Genomic DNA, 17,301 nt, shown 5'->3' with positions numbered 1-17,301 from the left:
AAAGAGGAGGATTCAAAAATTATAGATACCGTGGACGAGGATGAGGAAAACCACGCTTCAACAACAATCAAAGAGGCAGTGGTAATATCAATTCTAACTCTTCTTGTTTTGTTTGCAAGAAACCGGGTCATGAATCAAAAAATTATTGGGGTAGATGCAAAACTTGTAAAATTCCAAACCACTCTTATAAAAACTGTTGGCACAGACAAAAAAATGAAGGAAACGAAGCCAACTTCACGGAGGAGAACGATCAAAAAATCATGTTTTATTCATGTATGAACATGACCAATAATTCCTTGAATATGTAGTACTTGGATAGTGGTTGCAGTAATCACATGACAGGACACAAGGATAACTTCATCAAATTTGATGAAAATTTCTCATCGGAAGTCAAGATGGGAGACGGAAAAATGCAACCTGTTCAAGGCAAAGGAACTATAGCCGTGAGGACAAAGGGAGGTAACACAAAATTTATTGAAAATTTCCTATATGTCCCTGATCTTACTTCAAATTTACTGAGTGTTGGACAATTAACTCAAAATGGTTACTCAGTTAATTTTGAAAAAAATGAATGTAAAATAAGGGACAAAGATAAGAAACTGATTGCGGAAATTAAAATGTCTCCGAACAAAGTACTTCCGTTGACAATACCATTGGAAAATAATATCTCACTAAATGTTGAAAAATCTGAAGAATCACTTTTATGGCATTTGAGATATGGACATTTGAACTACCATGGATTGAGACTGCTGAAACAGAAAAACATGGTGATTGGACTCCCTGATATTGAACTTTTGGACCAAACACGTGAAGAATGTATATATGGTAAAATGCATCGATTACCTTTTCCTAAGACTGCTTGGAGAGCAAAACAACCTCTTGAACTGATACATGCGGACATTTGTGGACCAACAAGGACATCATCATTTCAAAAAAAAAAAAAAATTTCTTCTTTTTGTTGATGATTTTAGCAGGATGATGTGGGTGTACTTTTTGGAGCAAAAATCAGAAGCTTTTGCAGTATTTGTTCGGTTCAAGAAGATGGTTGAAAGAGAGAGCAATCTTCAGCTCAAAACACTCAGAACTGATCGTGGTGGGGAATTCTTGCCTAAAGAATTCTCAAATTATTGCAGTCAAGAAGGAATCCGAAGGCAGTTGACAGCTCGCTACACACCTCAACAAAATGGTGTAGCTGAAAGAAAAAATCAAACCATTGTCGAAATGGCCAGAAGCATGTTGAAAGCAAAAGGTCTTCTCAATACCTTTTGGGCTGAAGCTGTCAATACTGCTGTGTACATCCTCAACAAATCACCTACCAAGGCCAATCCAAGTAAAACTCCTTACGAAGCTTGGCACAAGCGCAAACCAGAAATCAAACACCTTCGAGTTTTTGGATGTCTGGCTTATTCTCTCATTCCTTCACAACGACGAGAGAAATTCGACGAAAAAGGTGAAAAATATATTTTTATTGCTACAGTGATGAATCAAAAGCCTATCGTTTGTTTAATCCAAAAACAAACGAGTTGAAAATTTCAAGAGATGTACACTTTGATGAAATGAAAGCATGGGACTGGGAAAATAAAAATTCCATTGAATCAAAACAAACAGAAGATTCTGGTGCAAGTTCTACAATGGATCCAGTACGCGGCCAAAATATATTTGACTCAGATTCTGATTCAGAATCCCCTGTGAGAAAGGTACGTTCACTAAGAGAAATTTATTATTTATCAAATGTTGCATTTTTCTCTTGTGAACCACATAATTTTGAAGAGGCCGTGAAAAAAAAAATCTGGAAAAAAGCCATGGATGATGAAATGACCACTATTCTGAAAAATCAAACCTGGAGCTTGGTTGATCTCCCAAAAAATAAATATGTGGTCGGATTAAAGTGGATCTACAAAAATAAATTCAATGAAGATGGATCAATCCAAAAACACAAAGCACGACTTGTTGCAAAAGGCTACTCACAACAGCCTGGGATTGACTATAATGAAACATTTGCACTTGTGGCGAGAATGGAAACTATTCGCATTATACTTGTTATTGCTGCTCAGAAGGAACTACCAGTCTATCAACTTGATGTCAAATCAGCTTTTCTAAATGGAGAATTGCAAGAAGAAGTCTACGTAGAACAACCAGATGTCTACGTAGTAAAAGGCAAAGAAAACATGGTTTATCGCCTCCGCAAAGCACTTTATGGCTTGAAACAAGCACCTTGGGCATGGAATAGTAAAATCGACAGTTACTTCATCAACAATGGATTCCATCAAAGCCCAAGTGAGCCATTTTTTTATGTCAAAAAAGGAGGTACAAATGAATTTATGATCGTGTGCCTTTATGTTGATGATTTGATATATACTGGCACTAACCATGTGATGCTCGAGGAATTCAAAAAGGCCATGATGAAAGAATACGAGATGACAGATTTGGGCCTTATGAAATATTTTCTTGGCATTCAAGTGCAACAAAAGAAAGGAGAAATATTTATTTCTCAAGAAAAATACACAGAAGATTTGCTGAAAAAATTCAATATGTCTATGTGTAATCCTGTCACAACTCCAATGGCCTTAAATGAAAAATTGTAGCAAAATGATGGAGCAAAAAAGGCCAACGCAACAATTTATCGAAGTTTAGTGGGTTCATTAATGTACCTCACTAACACCAGACCAGATATTGTTCATTCCGTGAACATGATATCCAGATTCATGAGTGACCCAAGTCAAATTCATTTTTCCGCTGCCAAAAGAATACTGCGATATTTTCAAGGAACAAAAAATAATGGTATAAAATATACCAGAGAAGATGACAATAGCCTAATTGGCTATACTGACAGTGACTGGGCTGGATCAGTGGATGACAGGAAAAGCACGTCTGGATATATATTCTGTATTGGTACAAAACCAATTTCTTGGTCTTTTAAAAAACAGAAGACAGTTGCACTTTCATCTGCCGAAGCAGAATATATTGCTGCTACTGATGCTGCTTGTGAAGCAATCTGGCTACGAAGAATTTTGAAAAATTTACAACAAGAGCCAAAAAGTCCTACAAAAATATTCTGTGACAACATGTCTGCTATTGTTATGACGAAAAATCCAGTTTTTCATGCCAGATCAAAGCACATAGAACTTCGTCACCATTTCATCAGAAATCTTGTCAATGATGGTGAAATTCAATTGACTTTTGTTAGCACTGGAGAACAAATAGCAGATCCATTCACAAAGCCAGTATCTTCAGAAAAATTGGAACACTTCAAGAATCGCATATGCATTATAAATTAAAGAGGAGTGTAAAATAATAATATTAATTTGCATGCATGATTATATGTTGAATTGTCAAAGTTGTCACCTAGATTTTAGACGTGAGTTGATTGCCTTCATAAGTTGAATTAGCACGTTTTAATAGCATGAATATTTGTCCCTTTGTATTAATTGTCAAACTTCACCTACCATTTAATAGGTAGACAATGTGTTGGTTGAATTCAATAGGCTAGCCATCATAAAATTTGACACGGCAATGTTTTTGCATATGTTGGAATTGATTTCAAATTCCATGTATCCAATTGCCTATAAAATGTGTTGATGTTAATGCAATGAAATAATTCAATGTTCATCATTTTCTTCCCGTACTTTCTTTGCTCCGCATAATTCTTTGTTGAGTATTTATATTAAACAGAAAAAAGCCTCCAACATCTCATCATAATTGTTCATTGACGATCACCATGCTCCCCATTCTGGTTTTCCTTTTGAGGAGCGGTTGATGTTTGTCATTTGACACTACTGGTCTCATCACAATTGCCCTACTGTTAGGATGAGGACTAGACGACTTTTGTGGGGAAGACCGTCCTTTCCCTTTGAATCCTCCCACTTTTTCCCGCATCCAACCTCCAAACTCCATTTTTGATTGACCAGCCTCTACATCTTTACAGTTACGAAACGAATGCCCAATAATACCACAATGATAACAGAAATCAGGTAGCCTTTCGTAACTAATTAAAATGAAGATGTCCTCATCGCCTCCTTCGATGCCCACACATATATACTTCTTCAGAGGCTTAGTTATATTGATGTGTACTCTTATTCGAACAAAACTTCCCAACAACGTGCCTCGTACTCCTTCATCCACTTCTTCGACAACCCCAATCCTCGCTCCAATTTTTTTCCATCGTATTCTTATTCAAGAATGTGAACGGTATATTATGGCACTAAGCCCATATAGATATCTCATCATAATTCACATATAACGGGCCCTCAAGTTCATTAATTTCCTTTATCACAATAAAGTCTTGAATGAGACTCTACGGCCCCTCATTTAAAACTCGTAGCCTATCAACTTTAACGTGAAGTCAATAATAAACGTGTTATTCCCCCAGAAATTCAATCTTCACTTTCCTCTTCAATTGCATAATTCGAGAGATATGAGTGCGAAACTATTCTCGATTAACCGCTTTGACAGTGATAACCTTAGCCGCAAGGCAGAATTTCATCCGGTCTCTGCCAACTTTGTATTCCTCATCCATAATCAGAACCTTTGGATCATCAGTATTAGATAATTTTATCTCTTCCACCGGGCGTGTTATCTCCTCCGGATCCATGCTAGATTGATTCTCTTGAGAAGGAAAACAAACACGCCCAGATCAACAGTGAAACGCTGATCAGACGACAAACCTACAAGAACGTAGGACACACACTCTCACTGAGTTTTTGAGAAACCCTAGGAGAATTTTGGGCAGATAGCACTCAACACCACGTGAAAACCCAAAAAAAAACATGTAACGTGTTTTTTTTAAAAAAAAAATCAATAATCTTTTAAACCTCGCGTTTAAAAAAATCAGGTGTAAAACTCTCTACAAATGGGGAAAATGTGTCAGATTTTTTAAAATATTGGGTAGTAAAGACCTTTTATTTAATAAGTAATAATTTCTTTCATATGCTACATAGGTGATAATCACAATTTTTCCTTTGTATTTCTATAGTAATAATTAGTGAAATTGTTTTTCAGGTCATGTTATTAAATTATTATTATACTAGCGTCATTTGCAACGTGATGCGTGCATATAAATAAATTTTCTTAAGTTAATTTATTTTCATGTTATTTTTAGAATTTACATGATGAATTAGATTCAAAATTTTAAGACTGATAACTATCCAATCTAAAATTTTTAAAATACAAAAAAAGATAGTGAGTGTCATTTTGGTAAATAAGATAACATCTAATGATCAACTAAATAAGGTCATGTTATTAAATTATACTAGCGTCATTTGCACGCGATGCGTGCATATAAATAAATTTTCTTATGTTAATTTATTTTCATGTTATTTTTAGAATTTACATTATGAATTAGATTCAAAAGTTTAAGAGTGATAATTATCCAATCTAAAATTTTTAAAATACAAAAAAAAAAAAAAAAGATAGTGAGTGTCATTTTGGTAAATAAGATAACATCTAATGAATAAAAAAAAAAAAAAGAGGAGATCATATCAAATGACTAATTTGTCTACTAATTTTAGTTTGTTAAAAATTAAGTTAGGATAAAATTGTAATTGCATCTCAAACTTCATCAATTAATTGATTAAAGTGTCTCTACTATAATAATATAGTATAAGATAGTAAGATGTTAGAGAAAACACAAAAACAATTATGAATGAAGGAAAAAGTTAATTTTGTAAGACAGATCTCTTATTTATTTGACTCATAAAAAAATTATTTTTATGTCAAAAACATTATTTTTTATTATAGACATGGTTCAGATTAACACTTATTGGTGAAAAATTTGAAAATATTTAAAGTCAATTTATTTTGTTCGATGATTATATTGATGTAACCAAAATTTTACTTCGGATTTGGTTTGGTAGAACGGATCTTCAAACGTTCTAATACATGGGTCGGGCCGGATAAACGGGGTTCTGCATAGGCAAAAATAGGGTTAGGGGGCGCTGAAGGTGTGTTCTATTAGAATATATTGTATATTTATTGTATATTATGTTTTCTTTTATCTTGTAATTTTTTATTTTTTGTATTTATTTAGTCTTTATTGTTGTATATAAATATCCTATATCATTATTGAGATATATGAAAAATATAATTCTCACATTAGTTTCTACATGGTATCAAGAGCCCACGGCCTACATCAATAAACGCTAACCCTAGCCTCCAGCCTCCGCCGCTATCCAGTCATCGAAAAATCTTCCTCTTTTTTTTCGATCGACTCTATGGCTGCCACCGGCACTTTTTCTTCTCCAATCTCCTTCAATGTTGTTGTTCATGTGCCCTTGAAGCTCACCTCTTCGAACTACCTCTCTTGGCGACTACAGTTCACGACCCTCTTCAGAGGTCATGATCTCCTTGGCTTTATTGATGGCTCTCACCCTTGTCCGAACAAGACCATCACCACCGCCGCCACGGCCGCCGCCGCCGCTACTCACTCTCTCAATCCTGAGTATACCTCGTGGATCCGCCAAGACCAGTTGATCCTGAATATCATCATTGGATCGATGTCTCTTTCATTGATTCCATTTATTGCAACTGCCACCACCTCTACTGCCGCCTGGAACACTCTTGCCCTCACCTATGGCAAGCCCTCTCGTGGTCGCAACACTCAACTCAAGATGCAAATTTGAAATCCGGTAAAGGGCTCTTAGTCCATTACTGAATTTATGCAGTTCATCAAATCCAAAGCTGATGAACTCGCTCTCATGAATGCACCTCTTGATATCGAGGACCTTACCATCAAGGTTTTCCATGGTCTGGATGATGACTACAAGGAACTCGTCAATGCCATCAAGGCACGGGACACTGCAATCTCATTTGAAAAGTTACATGAAAAACTCCTCAATCATGAAGCTCATCTTACTGCTCGCCGGGATGCTACCGTCCCCCTTCCAGCCATGGCACTATCCTCCATCTGCTCTAATGGCTCCTACCGCCGTCCGCAATCTGCCGCCATCCCGCAACCCACTGCCGTCTGCCGCCATCCTGGCTCCTGGCCCTCTCGGCCACCGCCGAATCCCAACCAGTTGGTGCCTGGTCAGCGTGCGCCGTGCCCGTATCTTGGGCGCTGCAAGCTCTATATTCGTCAGGGCCACTCTGCCCCCGCTGTCCAGATTTTCAGTATCTGCCAGCTTCTACACCTACGCATGAGCCTCACCCTGGCCCGCCTACCTTCCATGCTGCTGCCTACACGCTTACCCCATCCTCTCCCTCTGACTAGATCCTTGATTCTGGTGCCACTCATCATGTGACATCTGATCTTGCCAATCTCTCCATGCATGCTCCTTATGTTGGCTCTGATGGTGTTGTTGTTGGTAATGGTGTTGGCGTTCCCATCACTCATGCAGGTTGTCTCTTACCCCCCTCTAATTCGTGATCCCTGGAGTTCCCACATGCCCTTTGTGTTCCCTCCATTAATAAGCAACTTTTATCTGTCTCTCAACTTTGAAAATCTAATGATGTTGTTGTTGTTTTCTCTTCTACTGCCTTTCAGGTGAAGGATCCTCAAACCGGGGCTATTCTCCATCAGGGTCCACTTAAAGGCGGTGTTTACTCCTGGTCTGCATCCACACCTTCTCCACCACTAGCATTCTCGTCCTCTATCGTTTCCTTGCCTGTCTGGCATAGTCATCTTGGTCACCCGTATGATCGAGTCTTATGTCAGTTAGTTGTGTCTAAGTCATTGTCATCTTTTAGTTCTCTGTTGCATCAATTTAATTGTAATTCCTGCCAGTGCAATAAAAGTCATAATAAGTTATAATGGCTACTCCGAAATTTATGACTTTTATTGCCCTCCTTCACCATGCGTCGGTACAGGCTACTCCGACCATAATGGCTACTCCGAATGTCGTCATAATGGCTACTCCGAATGTCGTCACCGTCATGTTGTCGAAACAGGTCTTGCCCTCCTTCACCATGCGTCGGTACCTACTCGTTTCTGGCCGTATGCCTTTGCCACTGCAGTTTATCTCATTAATAGGCTACCTAAACGCAACCTTTCCTACAAATCCTCTTTTGATTGTCTTTTCGATGCTTCTCCTAATCTCTCCAAGCTCCGTATCTTTGGGTGTCTGTGCTATCCTTGGCTTCGCCCCTACACTCCGCATAAGATCTCCCACCGCTCTTCTCCCTATGTCTTCCTTGGTTACTCCCTTACCCAGAGTGCCTATCTGTGTTTTGAGCCTTCCTCTGGAAGAATCTTTGCCTCGCGTCATGTTGTTTTTGTTGAGTCTGAGTATCCTTTTGCTAGTGGTGGAGCTGGTGTTGGTTCTTCTCCTGAAGTGCTGCCTGGTAGTGTACCTGTGGAGGATTCTCCATCTAGCGGTTCTTCACCTCCCTGTCCTCCTGCGCCGTATCCTGTTCCACCATCTGCTCCATCCAGTCTCCACCTGTCGCCGAACCCCGCCCCACTACCCCTCGGCCTCTTGAGCCACCGCTCGAACCAGCCACAGCCACCCCAACCATACCCTTGACCTCTCATCCTATGGTTACCTGCTTCAGAAATAATATTTTCAAGCCCAACCCTTGCTTTGCCCTCACTGTTGTCACTGACACCACTCCATCTTAGCCATCCTCGCACACTACAGCTCTCAAGGATCCCCATTGGTGTTCCGCAATGTATGAGGAGTTTGATGCTCTTTTTTTGCAATGGCACCTGGAACCTTGTTTCATCTATCTCTTCTCAGAATGTGGTCGACTGCAAATGGGTGTTTCAGATTAAGCGGAAACCTGATGGCTATGTTGACCGTTATAAAGCTCGTTTTGTTGCGAAGGGATTTCATCAGCGTCCTGGACTTGACTACACTGATACTTTTAGTTCTGTGGCAAAACCCACTACAGTTCGCATTCTCTTATCCCTTGCCGTTTCCTTTGGGTGGCCTCTCCGTCAGAAGGATGTCAATAATACTTTTTTGTAGGGTCAACTCGATGATTGTGTGTATATGGCGCAGCCGCCTGGGTTTGTTGATCCTAATGTTCCCTCCTATGTCTGCAAGTTGAACAAAGTCATTTATGGTCTTAAGCAGGCACCCCGCGCCTGGTACACGGCCCTTCGGAAATTTTTAGTCAGTCTTGGCTTTACCGCCTCCCGTGCTGACACATATTTTTTTATTTACTGTTCTCGGGGTGTTACTATGTATCTTCTTTTCTATGTTGATGACTTGATTCTCACAGGAAATAATTCTGGCGTCATCCAGGACTTCATTGATCAGTTAAGACGTCGGTTCTTTTTCAAGGATCTTGGATACTTGTCTTATTTTCTTGGTGTTGAAGTGGATTCCTACTCAGTGGGCCTTCGTCTCTCTCAAAAAAAGTATCTGCTTGATATCCTTACACGAGTTAACATGGCAGACTCAAAGACGGCGCAGTCTCCTGTGGCTTTGTCCCCTGGGCTCCACCAGTCTGATGGCTCTCCCCCTGCCGATGCCACTGTGTATAGTCAGACGGTTGGTAGTTTACAGTATCTCTTGTTTACTCGCCCGGATATTGCTTTTGCTGTGAACAAGTTGTCTCAGTTTATGCACTCTCCATCCTTTGTGCATAAGGGGGCGGTCAAGCGGCTCCTGTGCTATCTCAATGGTACGCGTTCATATGGTCTTCTTCTCCAGCGTCACAATTCTCTATCACTCCATGCTTACTGTGATGCGGATTGGGCTGGTGATGTGGATGATCGCACGTCCATTGGTGCTTATATTGTGTTTCTCGGTCCCAATCCTATTTCCTGGAGTTCTAAAAAGCAGGGCTCTGTTGCATGATCCTCTACGAAAGCTGAGTATCGTGATGTCGCCTCTGTTGCTGCTGAGGTGAAATGGGTCGGATCTCTTCTTACTGAACTTGGTGTTGTTCGTGCGTCCTCTCAGGTTCCTATCTATTGTGACAACATCGGTGCTACTTATTTATGTGCAAATCCTGTGTTTCATTCTCGCATGAAGCACATTGCTTTGGATTATTATTTTGTATGTGAGCTGGTTCAGAGCCACAAAGTTCGTGTTTCTCATGTCTCGTCCTCTGACCAGCTGGGTGATGCCTTAACAAAGCCGCTCTCTGGTTCTTGTCTGCGTCTACTATGGCCTATTGGAATATATTTTATATTTATTGTATATTATGTTTTTTTATCTTGTAATCTTTTATTCTTTGTATTTATTTAGTCTTTATTGTTGTATATAAATATCCTATATCATTATTAAGATATATGAAAAATATAATTCTCTCATTAGTTTCTACATGCTCTGTGTGACCTCTCTTATGCCTAAGTTAGTGCTCAGATTACGAATATGAGAGGCGTAATAAAATTGAGAAAGCAAGAGAATATGACTGAGTGAATACGTGAGTAAAAATGAATGTGTAAAATCATAAGAGATGCCGGTATTTATCGAGGTAGAAGAAGTTAGTTATCTCGTAGGAGTAGAATATGTGTTGAAGTGGATTTCCACCTAAGGTAGGAGACTAATGCCAGTAGGACTCCGTTACCATGGCGCCTAGGACTCTGAGCCGACTTAATAGTCTCGTCGTAATCCCGAATTTATTGGGATCTTCCTTTATCTTTTAGAGATCTCCAGGTGTTTCCGATATTCTTGCGTCTTGAGCAAAGCTTCCCTTACTTGCTCAGGAGTCAGGTCGGCCTTTTTCTCTACCCATACAGTGCTCGGCCCTAAACTTATCTTTTTGGCTCTGTGTATTATTGTAGGCCTTCATCGGGCTTGAGCTTTTAATATAATGGGGTCTAGTGATTTTGGAACAAATCTCCCGATTATGGGCTAATGGACTCGGATCGGAGCAGACCCTAATATTTTTTGGGGCATCATCTATATTTTATATATGTAAATAAAAAGAGCTCGAGTCACAAAATTTGTTTTCTTGAAATTTTTTCCCATATATTTATTGGAAAATTGTATCTTTTTCCTACAAATTTATTTCGTTGCGATTTCAATCTTCATTAGCTATTATTTTTTTCGACAAATTTATCATTTTTTGCGACATAGAATTGATGTGGTGTCGTGTGTCATATCAGCGCTCTTGTTGAAAAATTATTAAAATTACCAATAATCTCAAATAAATTAACATACATGATAAAATGCACATTTCCCTATAAGAAAAAGGTGGTGTTGCATTTGGAAAGTAAAAAAAAAAAAAAAAAGGGGGCTTCCGCCGTTGAACAACGTAAAATGGCTAATTTTGTTTCAATTGGGCCATATGAGAAAGCTGCCGCCGTTGGTCAGATACGCCCTTCAGTCCTTCAATTAATAAAAAAATTATGGAATTTTACCTTTTTTAGTTATCTCTTTTTGAAGGTTCATTTCAATACAGGTATTACCCTTGTAATAGATCTAAAGATTCTCATTTATCAATACATGTGGGGTTCACTAAAAAATAATTAATCTCACATTTATTGGTTCATTTCAACCTACCTATACAGACATTACTCCATAATAGATCTAAGGGTCCTTATTTATCAATACACGCGGGGTCCACTAAAAAATAATTGATCTCATATTTATTGATAAATATCAACCGTTAGATCTACGTTAAGGCAGTGCCTGTATAGGTAGGATCTAACTTACCACATTTATTGGTAAATGTCCACTATTAAATCTATGTTCCAAGGGCTTGATTATGGAATGTTGCGTATAATCTTACAATTTTCATATATAAATATTTTAATTCGATCTTTCATTTAAAAGCAATTGCTTAAATTTTAAAAAAAAAATGCAATTGCTTAAGGAATGTTGCATATAAATAATCTTACAATTTTCAAATATAAACGTTTTAGTTCGATCTTTCATTTAAAAGCAATTGCCAATAAGCTTTAACATGGATGCAATTTCAAAATTACGAAAATATATTTTAGAAGTAATAGATATTTCCTTTGCAGCGCAATAGTTCCCACCTTCTAACGAATGCATGCATGTGTTAATATCCCGAAACCAGCATACCTCATCATCAACACCTCGAAAGGAAACGAAACCCCAAGACGCAAGGTCGAAAATATTTTTCGATTCGATATCTTTTCCTTGACTCAACCCGACATTTTTATCAATACGACACGATTAGGAGCCGAAGGTCTAAACAATGAGGCATAAAAGTCATCTTCAATTCGAAGGCCATACAAAAGTCTGATATTTTCCCCAAAAAGGATTCCATCCAAAATAATGCAACCATGAAGCAAAAAGAGGTGTGAGACTTATCGCTTGTTTTCGACATCAAGAAACTCAACGTACTTCCAAGAAATATCTTTATTGTAAAGTTTATACAGCCTACGAGCTTGGGCCAAGATATATGAGTCAACAAGTATTCAGGATCTCTAATTCTCTGCTGCATTGAGTTGTTGCCTAACTCTTCGTGCACAATCTGCGTAATCTTTAACCAGATCAGCGCATTTGAGGGCGTCCTTGGGATGCTCCTTGTAGCACTTAAAACATTCATCATTCTCCTTCAAACAAGGCATTGGCTTGCGATGTGGAAGCTTAAACTCCTCATCATGGAGAGCCTTGGCTCTTTGAGTAACCTCTTGTAACATATTTTCCTCCCGTTTCTGCAATCTTTCCATAACATCCTGGCTGTCCTGAAGGAGAGACTTGATGGAATCTAACTCTGCATTTTCAGATTTAGGAGGTGGAACTGGGAGGTACATAGGAGGCTGAAGTGGCCATCCACCCGCAGAGGGAAGACTTTTAAACGTCTCCGAATCATTAGATAGCTGCTTCGGTTGGGGATTTTTTGTTTCTCGTGGGATCTTTGATTTCGGCTTCTTTGTTTTCTTTTTTACCTTCTCACCATCATCGAGAAGGTTTCTGACTAAGTTACTGCTTAGCTGAATTGTAAATGATTCACCCATAATCGAAGCAGGTTCTGGCAATTTACCTGGAAGTACTCATCAAAGTCTAAATTAACAGACCACATGATCGAAACATGAGCATCAACCAGTTTAAATAAACTTAATTACCCACCTGTGGTGCAAAGTAATCAAGAAATTCTTACGAGGGATGGAAAACATTGCCCATCCCAACACCACAACAATAAAATATGTTTTCATGTAAACAAGAGCATATTCTCAAGTGTGATAACAGAAACTCGGATGTCATCATTATTTCCTATAGCGCTACAACCCCCTCTCAGTGTTTGTATTGCCCCGTTACTTCATTGCTATCTTTCTACAGTGCAGGTGTCAAACGAGACAAAAATGCTAATTTGATTACTTTTTCGCTGAATTTTCACTCGTAATTTAGCAAAACTAGAACAGTAGTGCCATCATTTCTGAATTTTTCACTGACACGAGCACAAGTTTATTGTCTTGCACGGAATTGACAAAATATTGGCCTCTCCAAATGCCTCAACCCACTGACATAGTTTTGGCCTTTACAGGTTGTCACTCAACCAATCCCTTGGATTCTCTATAAATTGTGAAATATGCTATCATGAAAAACCACTGCCTCATTTCCTACGTTTCACTTTTGTTATGCGTATCCACGAGTAGGGTTTCATAATTAGTAGAGGCATATGCAGGACAATTCGAAGTATTATTTAGAAAAACTTTACAGAGAGAATAGGAATCAGAAAACTCATGTAGATTCTGAAGACTCCCAAAAACAAAAGCAATCTAACCTTTTCTACATGAGTTATAAAATAGCACATGCAATCAGAATATTGATTAGCAAAATATCCATTAATGTGTTGATCTGAATAAAATGCATGATATAACTATACCATTTCTTCTAATGTTAAAGGATATAAATTTTATCCAAATGTAAAATGTTGACAATGATAAAAGACAGCTAGTAATTTTATATAATAATCTTGCACCAATTAGCTCTATCACATTTATACAAACATCTAGATAAGTAAGAAGAAGAGAAAAAACTTGTTCAAATAGTTGAGGCAGTATCTGCATTTTGTTTCCACCTTCTATCTTGGACTTAACAATTTATCAAAACATAACACTGCAATTTGAATATTGTGCCCCACATAGAAGAACTCAAACAAATTTCTGTATTAGTGTTGCAAATGGATCTAGGGAGTTTCCAATCACAATCTGAAAACTCTTTAATTACGCGTCTAATTAGAGTTGATGAAAAAGCATAACCATATCAAACACTCATGAGGAATGCTAAATAGAGCAATGGTGATTCTCCAACTCACTAAGTTACCAAGTGTCACTAATATCGAATCAGGATAATTGACATCACCAAATAAATTGCTAAACTTTGCATCAACATTCTAAGGGGGATGGAAGGTCAACATGCACATAAAAGTTAAGATCATTAAATGTACTAGAGAGAATGCCGTGATCAGAAATCAGATTCACACTAGGCAAACACAATCTTTAAGAGCAAGAAGAGAACCAACATGGCAAAATGATTACATTACACTATGGCTTCAAGAAAAAGTGGTAAACCAATTTCCTTTGCCTGCAGATGTGGAAATAATGACTGCAATGAAATACTATGCATTTAAATTGTTGAAAATCAACGAGGATGTCATGGTAAAATTCCTAAAATTCTCTCTTTTAATTCTCTATTTTCTAGAGTTTCTGCATCTACAAATTACCCACAGTTACTTCCGAAGACTACCAGAATACTTATATGTCAGATCTCATTAACTGAGAAGTTTTTCACTATATAAATCTTAACTTATACATCTTGCCTGAGTTCTAAAAACACCCATTTGAAGAGCTTATCCCAGTTATGCATTAGAGTCCACAGGCACAAAAGTCCCATATCAACAACCAATCTTTTAAATAATTAAAGTCTTGAATCAGTAGTTATTATATGGCAATACAGGTTTGCCAGTTTCAAAATATATCCTACATGTACAAGACGCAGGCAGACCAAATAATCAGTAGTTATTCCAGAGCTTTGCTGCACTTCGACAAAGTATTTAAGTAAGTGATATTCTAACAATTTTTTTAAAACAATCATACTTGTAACAGGATAGTCTATAGTTATTTTAATCACTTGAGTAATCCACCAAATAAAATAAAGCCTACAGATACAATAAATGGACTTCCTGAACCATGGAAATAAGTTTTTCTAGGATTCTCCATATTCACCGGTAATTCTCTAGTGATTCTAAACTATTTTTGTCTATGCACCATTTAGTAACATTAACATTCAATGTGTTTTCATACACTGTTTGAACCATTATGAATATGGGCACACCCCTACTCAACTGAAAGATAACAATAATCCAACTGAGCAACACATCTTAACCTAAGATCAGTTGAGCACTATATTGAGTTTGCTAAGAAATCATTTATCCGCACCAAATACAAATGCAGGTTATGTCCCTCTTCCCTCTCATAGATCAAACCCGAACATCGTTCAAGACTCACTTGATTACATAATATTTATCTTTCTAACAAGGTGATTATAATACAAGCATCCGCACACTAAGATACTGAAACCATATTCCCATTTCCTGAGAAACCGGAAACATACTCAACTCCACAACATTGACACATATTATCATCAAAAAAAAGCTCGGTCATCCAATCAACGATTTAAAATCTCAGAAATATAACAAGCTTAATGCCTAGGCTCAGTCAGATTTCAAACTAATTTTTGCTTCACAATCCTAAAACCCAAAAAGAAGATTCAAAACAGAGGAAAAACCACTCATATCTTGAGCGGTAATAGAACATATATACAATGGGTTTTACAGAATTTTTTCCTTCTCCGATTTTTGTTCGAATCAAAATCTGCAACTCGGAATAACATTGATCTCCGAGAATAAAGTGGTTTTACCTTAAAATGAAAGGTGTCAGCAAATGAATTTACTCAGCCGGCGATCGCTATCATCTGGAGAAGAATTTAGCGAGATTCTGCAACGAACTTCGCTTCAGTTTTTGCTCCACAAAATTGGAAATTGGACTTGACCTATTGCGGTGTTTGGGCCTTTGGCTAATGTAAAGTTTGCTAACCAAGACTCCTCCAATTACGTGTTGTATGTGTGTATAATCGATTTTTTATACATATTTTTCTTAAATATAAAAATTAGAAATTATATTTTAAAATTAAAATCAAATTTAATTTTTTATGACTTTTAATAAGTTTGTTTAAACATTTATTTGAAGTTTAAAAAAATTTATATAGACGGATTGTGTGACAAATAAAATTTGAATTTTTTAAAAAAAATCAAATAGAATCTTTCATTCAAATACCATGATTAGTACAATCAGCATAAGTACATGAATAAGAAAATTAGGAGCATCATAAAAAACAAAGAAACTAACAAATGAATTAGAGGTGAGATCGGGTAGGAACATGTCATGTATTCCCTTTATCCAATTTTTGTCCAGATAAGAATCAAAAATTTATTTTTTCATCTCGATCTCGTACCCGATACATGTCGAAACCCAAATATTCGAAATTCGGAATGTTTAGGATACCATCAGGTAGGGAAATAATATCTCGATAATTTTTCATGTTCAAAAATTTGTCCAATAAGATTGTTTTATTGTTTTTTTTTAAATTACCATTTAGAAATCTATATGTAGAAAGAAATAAAAATATTCAATTATTAATATATAATATTAAAATATTAGAAATAAAATCTTCGAGATACAAATTAGGAAAAATTGATAAATTGGTCCTATAACTTTATCACTTTTGGATTTTATTCCCATATTTTTGTCATTTTTTATTTACATCCACTATCTTTAAATTATTTAGGTATTTGGTCCTGTTTGTATCAATTTCAAAATTAGTTGCTGAAGTGGCATTTTTCTTAGTTAAAAAAAGTCTTCAAATTTTGTTTTTCCATGTCAGGTGCATGTGTGGATTTTAATTTACACATCAACGCTGTTTATTGAAGGAAAAACTAGAACCCTTCTCTCTCATAAGCATCACGCCGGTTTGAGGGAGAAACAATCAAACAAATCCCTGTCATTTTCAAAAATCTTCCCTAAATTTTGTAGAATAAGAGATGGTATTTTAAGAAAAATGCGTATTCGAGCTATATCTAATCTTCATCTATCACCACCTAAATATGGTATGAAATTTATTTTTATGGGTTTCTAACGTTTTTTTTGTTTATTTCCTCCCATATGCATCGTAATTTATTCTGAATTTCATCGTGACATTCATCTACAATATTCTTGTATGCTCTGTGCTGGTTATGTTTTGTTCGTTATTTTCATGTAATTCATTTGTTATGCAAATGCAGATCCTACAAAAATGCTACTGACCATGGGTATTCACTATGGAGGCAAGTTCAATGTTGGAGATCCTATAAAAATGCTACTGACCAAATTTAGCCTCAGGGCAAAGACCAAGTTCCACTAATGATATTTTCTCTCCACTTTCATGTATGCTCAGTTCC

At 37.1% G+C, this 17,301-nt stretch overlaps 2 protein-coding genes across 2 annotated transcripts; one reads left to right on the top strand and one right to left on the bottom strand.

Annotated features, from left to right (window-relative positions):
* The first annotated feature begins 2,645 nt into the window (after positions 1-2,645).
* On the top strand, positions 2,646-3,278 carry LOC140861640 (secreted RxLR effector protein 161-like). Its single transcript, XM_073264663.1, has one exon. It carries the CDS (start codon positions 2,646-2,648, stop codon positions 3,276-3,278), a length of 633 nt encoding a protein of 210 aa, XP_073120764.1.
* Positions 3,279-12,048: 8,770 nt separating this feature from the next.
* On the bottom strand, positions 12,049-15,885 carry LOC140863465 (uncharacterized). Its single transcript, XM_073266917.1, has 2 exons — positions 15,726-15,885; positions 12,049-12,846 (listed from the first exon to the last, which is right to left on the bottom strand). Exon 2 carries the CDS (start codon positions 12,818-12,820, stop codon positions 12,287-12,289), a length of 534 nt encoding a protein of 177 aa, XP_073123018.1. The 5' UTR covers positions 12,821-12,846; positions 15,726-15,885; the 3' UTR covers positions 12,049-12,286.
* Between the last annotated feature and the right edge of the window lie 1,416 nt (positions 15,886-17,301).

The sequence above is a fragment of the Henckelia pumila genome, chromosome 4, assembly GCF_033568475.1.
Source record: "Henckelia pumila isolate YLH828 chromosome 4, ASM3356847v2, whole genome shotgun sequence".
Classification (NCBI taxonomy): domain Eukaryota; kingdom Viridiplantae; phylum Streptophyta; class Magnoliopsida; order Lamiales; family Gesneriaceae; genus Henckelia; species Henckelia pumila.
This window is presented reverse-complemented; position numbering and strand designations above follow the sequence as displayed.

Bases quoted from the DNA above. Each gene is read 5' to 3' on its own strand.
- LOC140863465 (XM_073266917.1), bottom strand. From the start codon at position 12,820: ATGGGTGAATCATTTACAATTCAGCTAAGCAGTAACTTAGTCAGAAAC.
- LOC140861640 (XM_073264663.1), top strand. From the start codon at position 2,646: ATGTACCTCACTAACACCAGACCAGATATTGTTCATTCCGTGAACATG.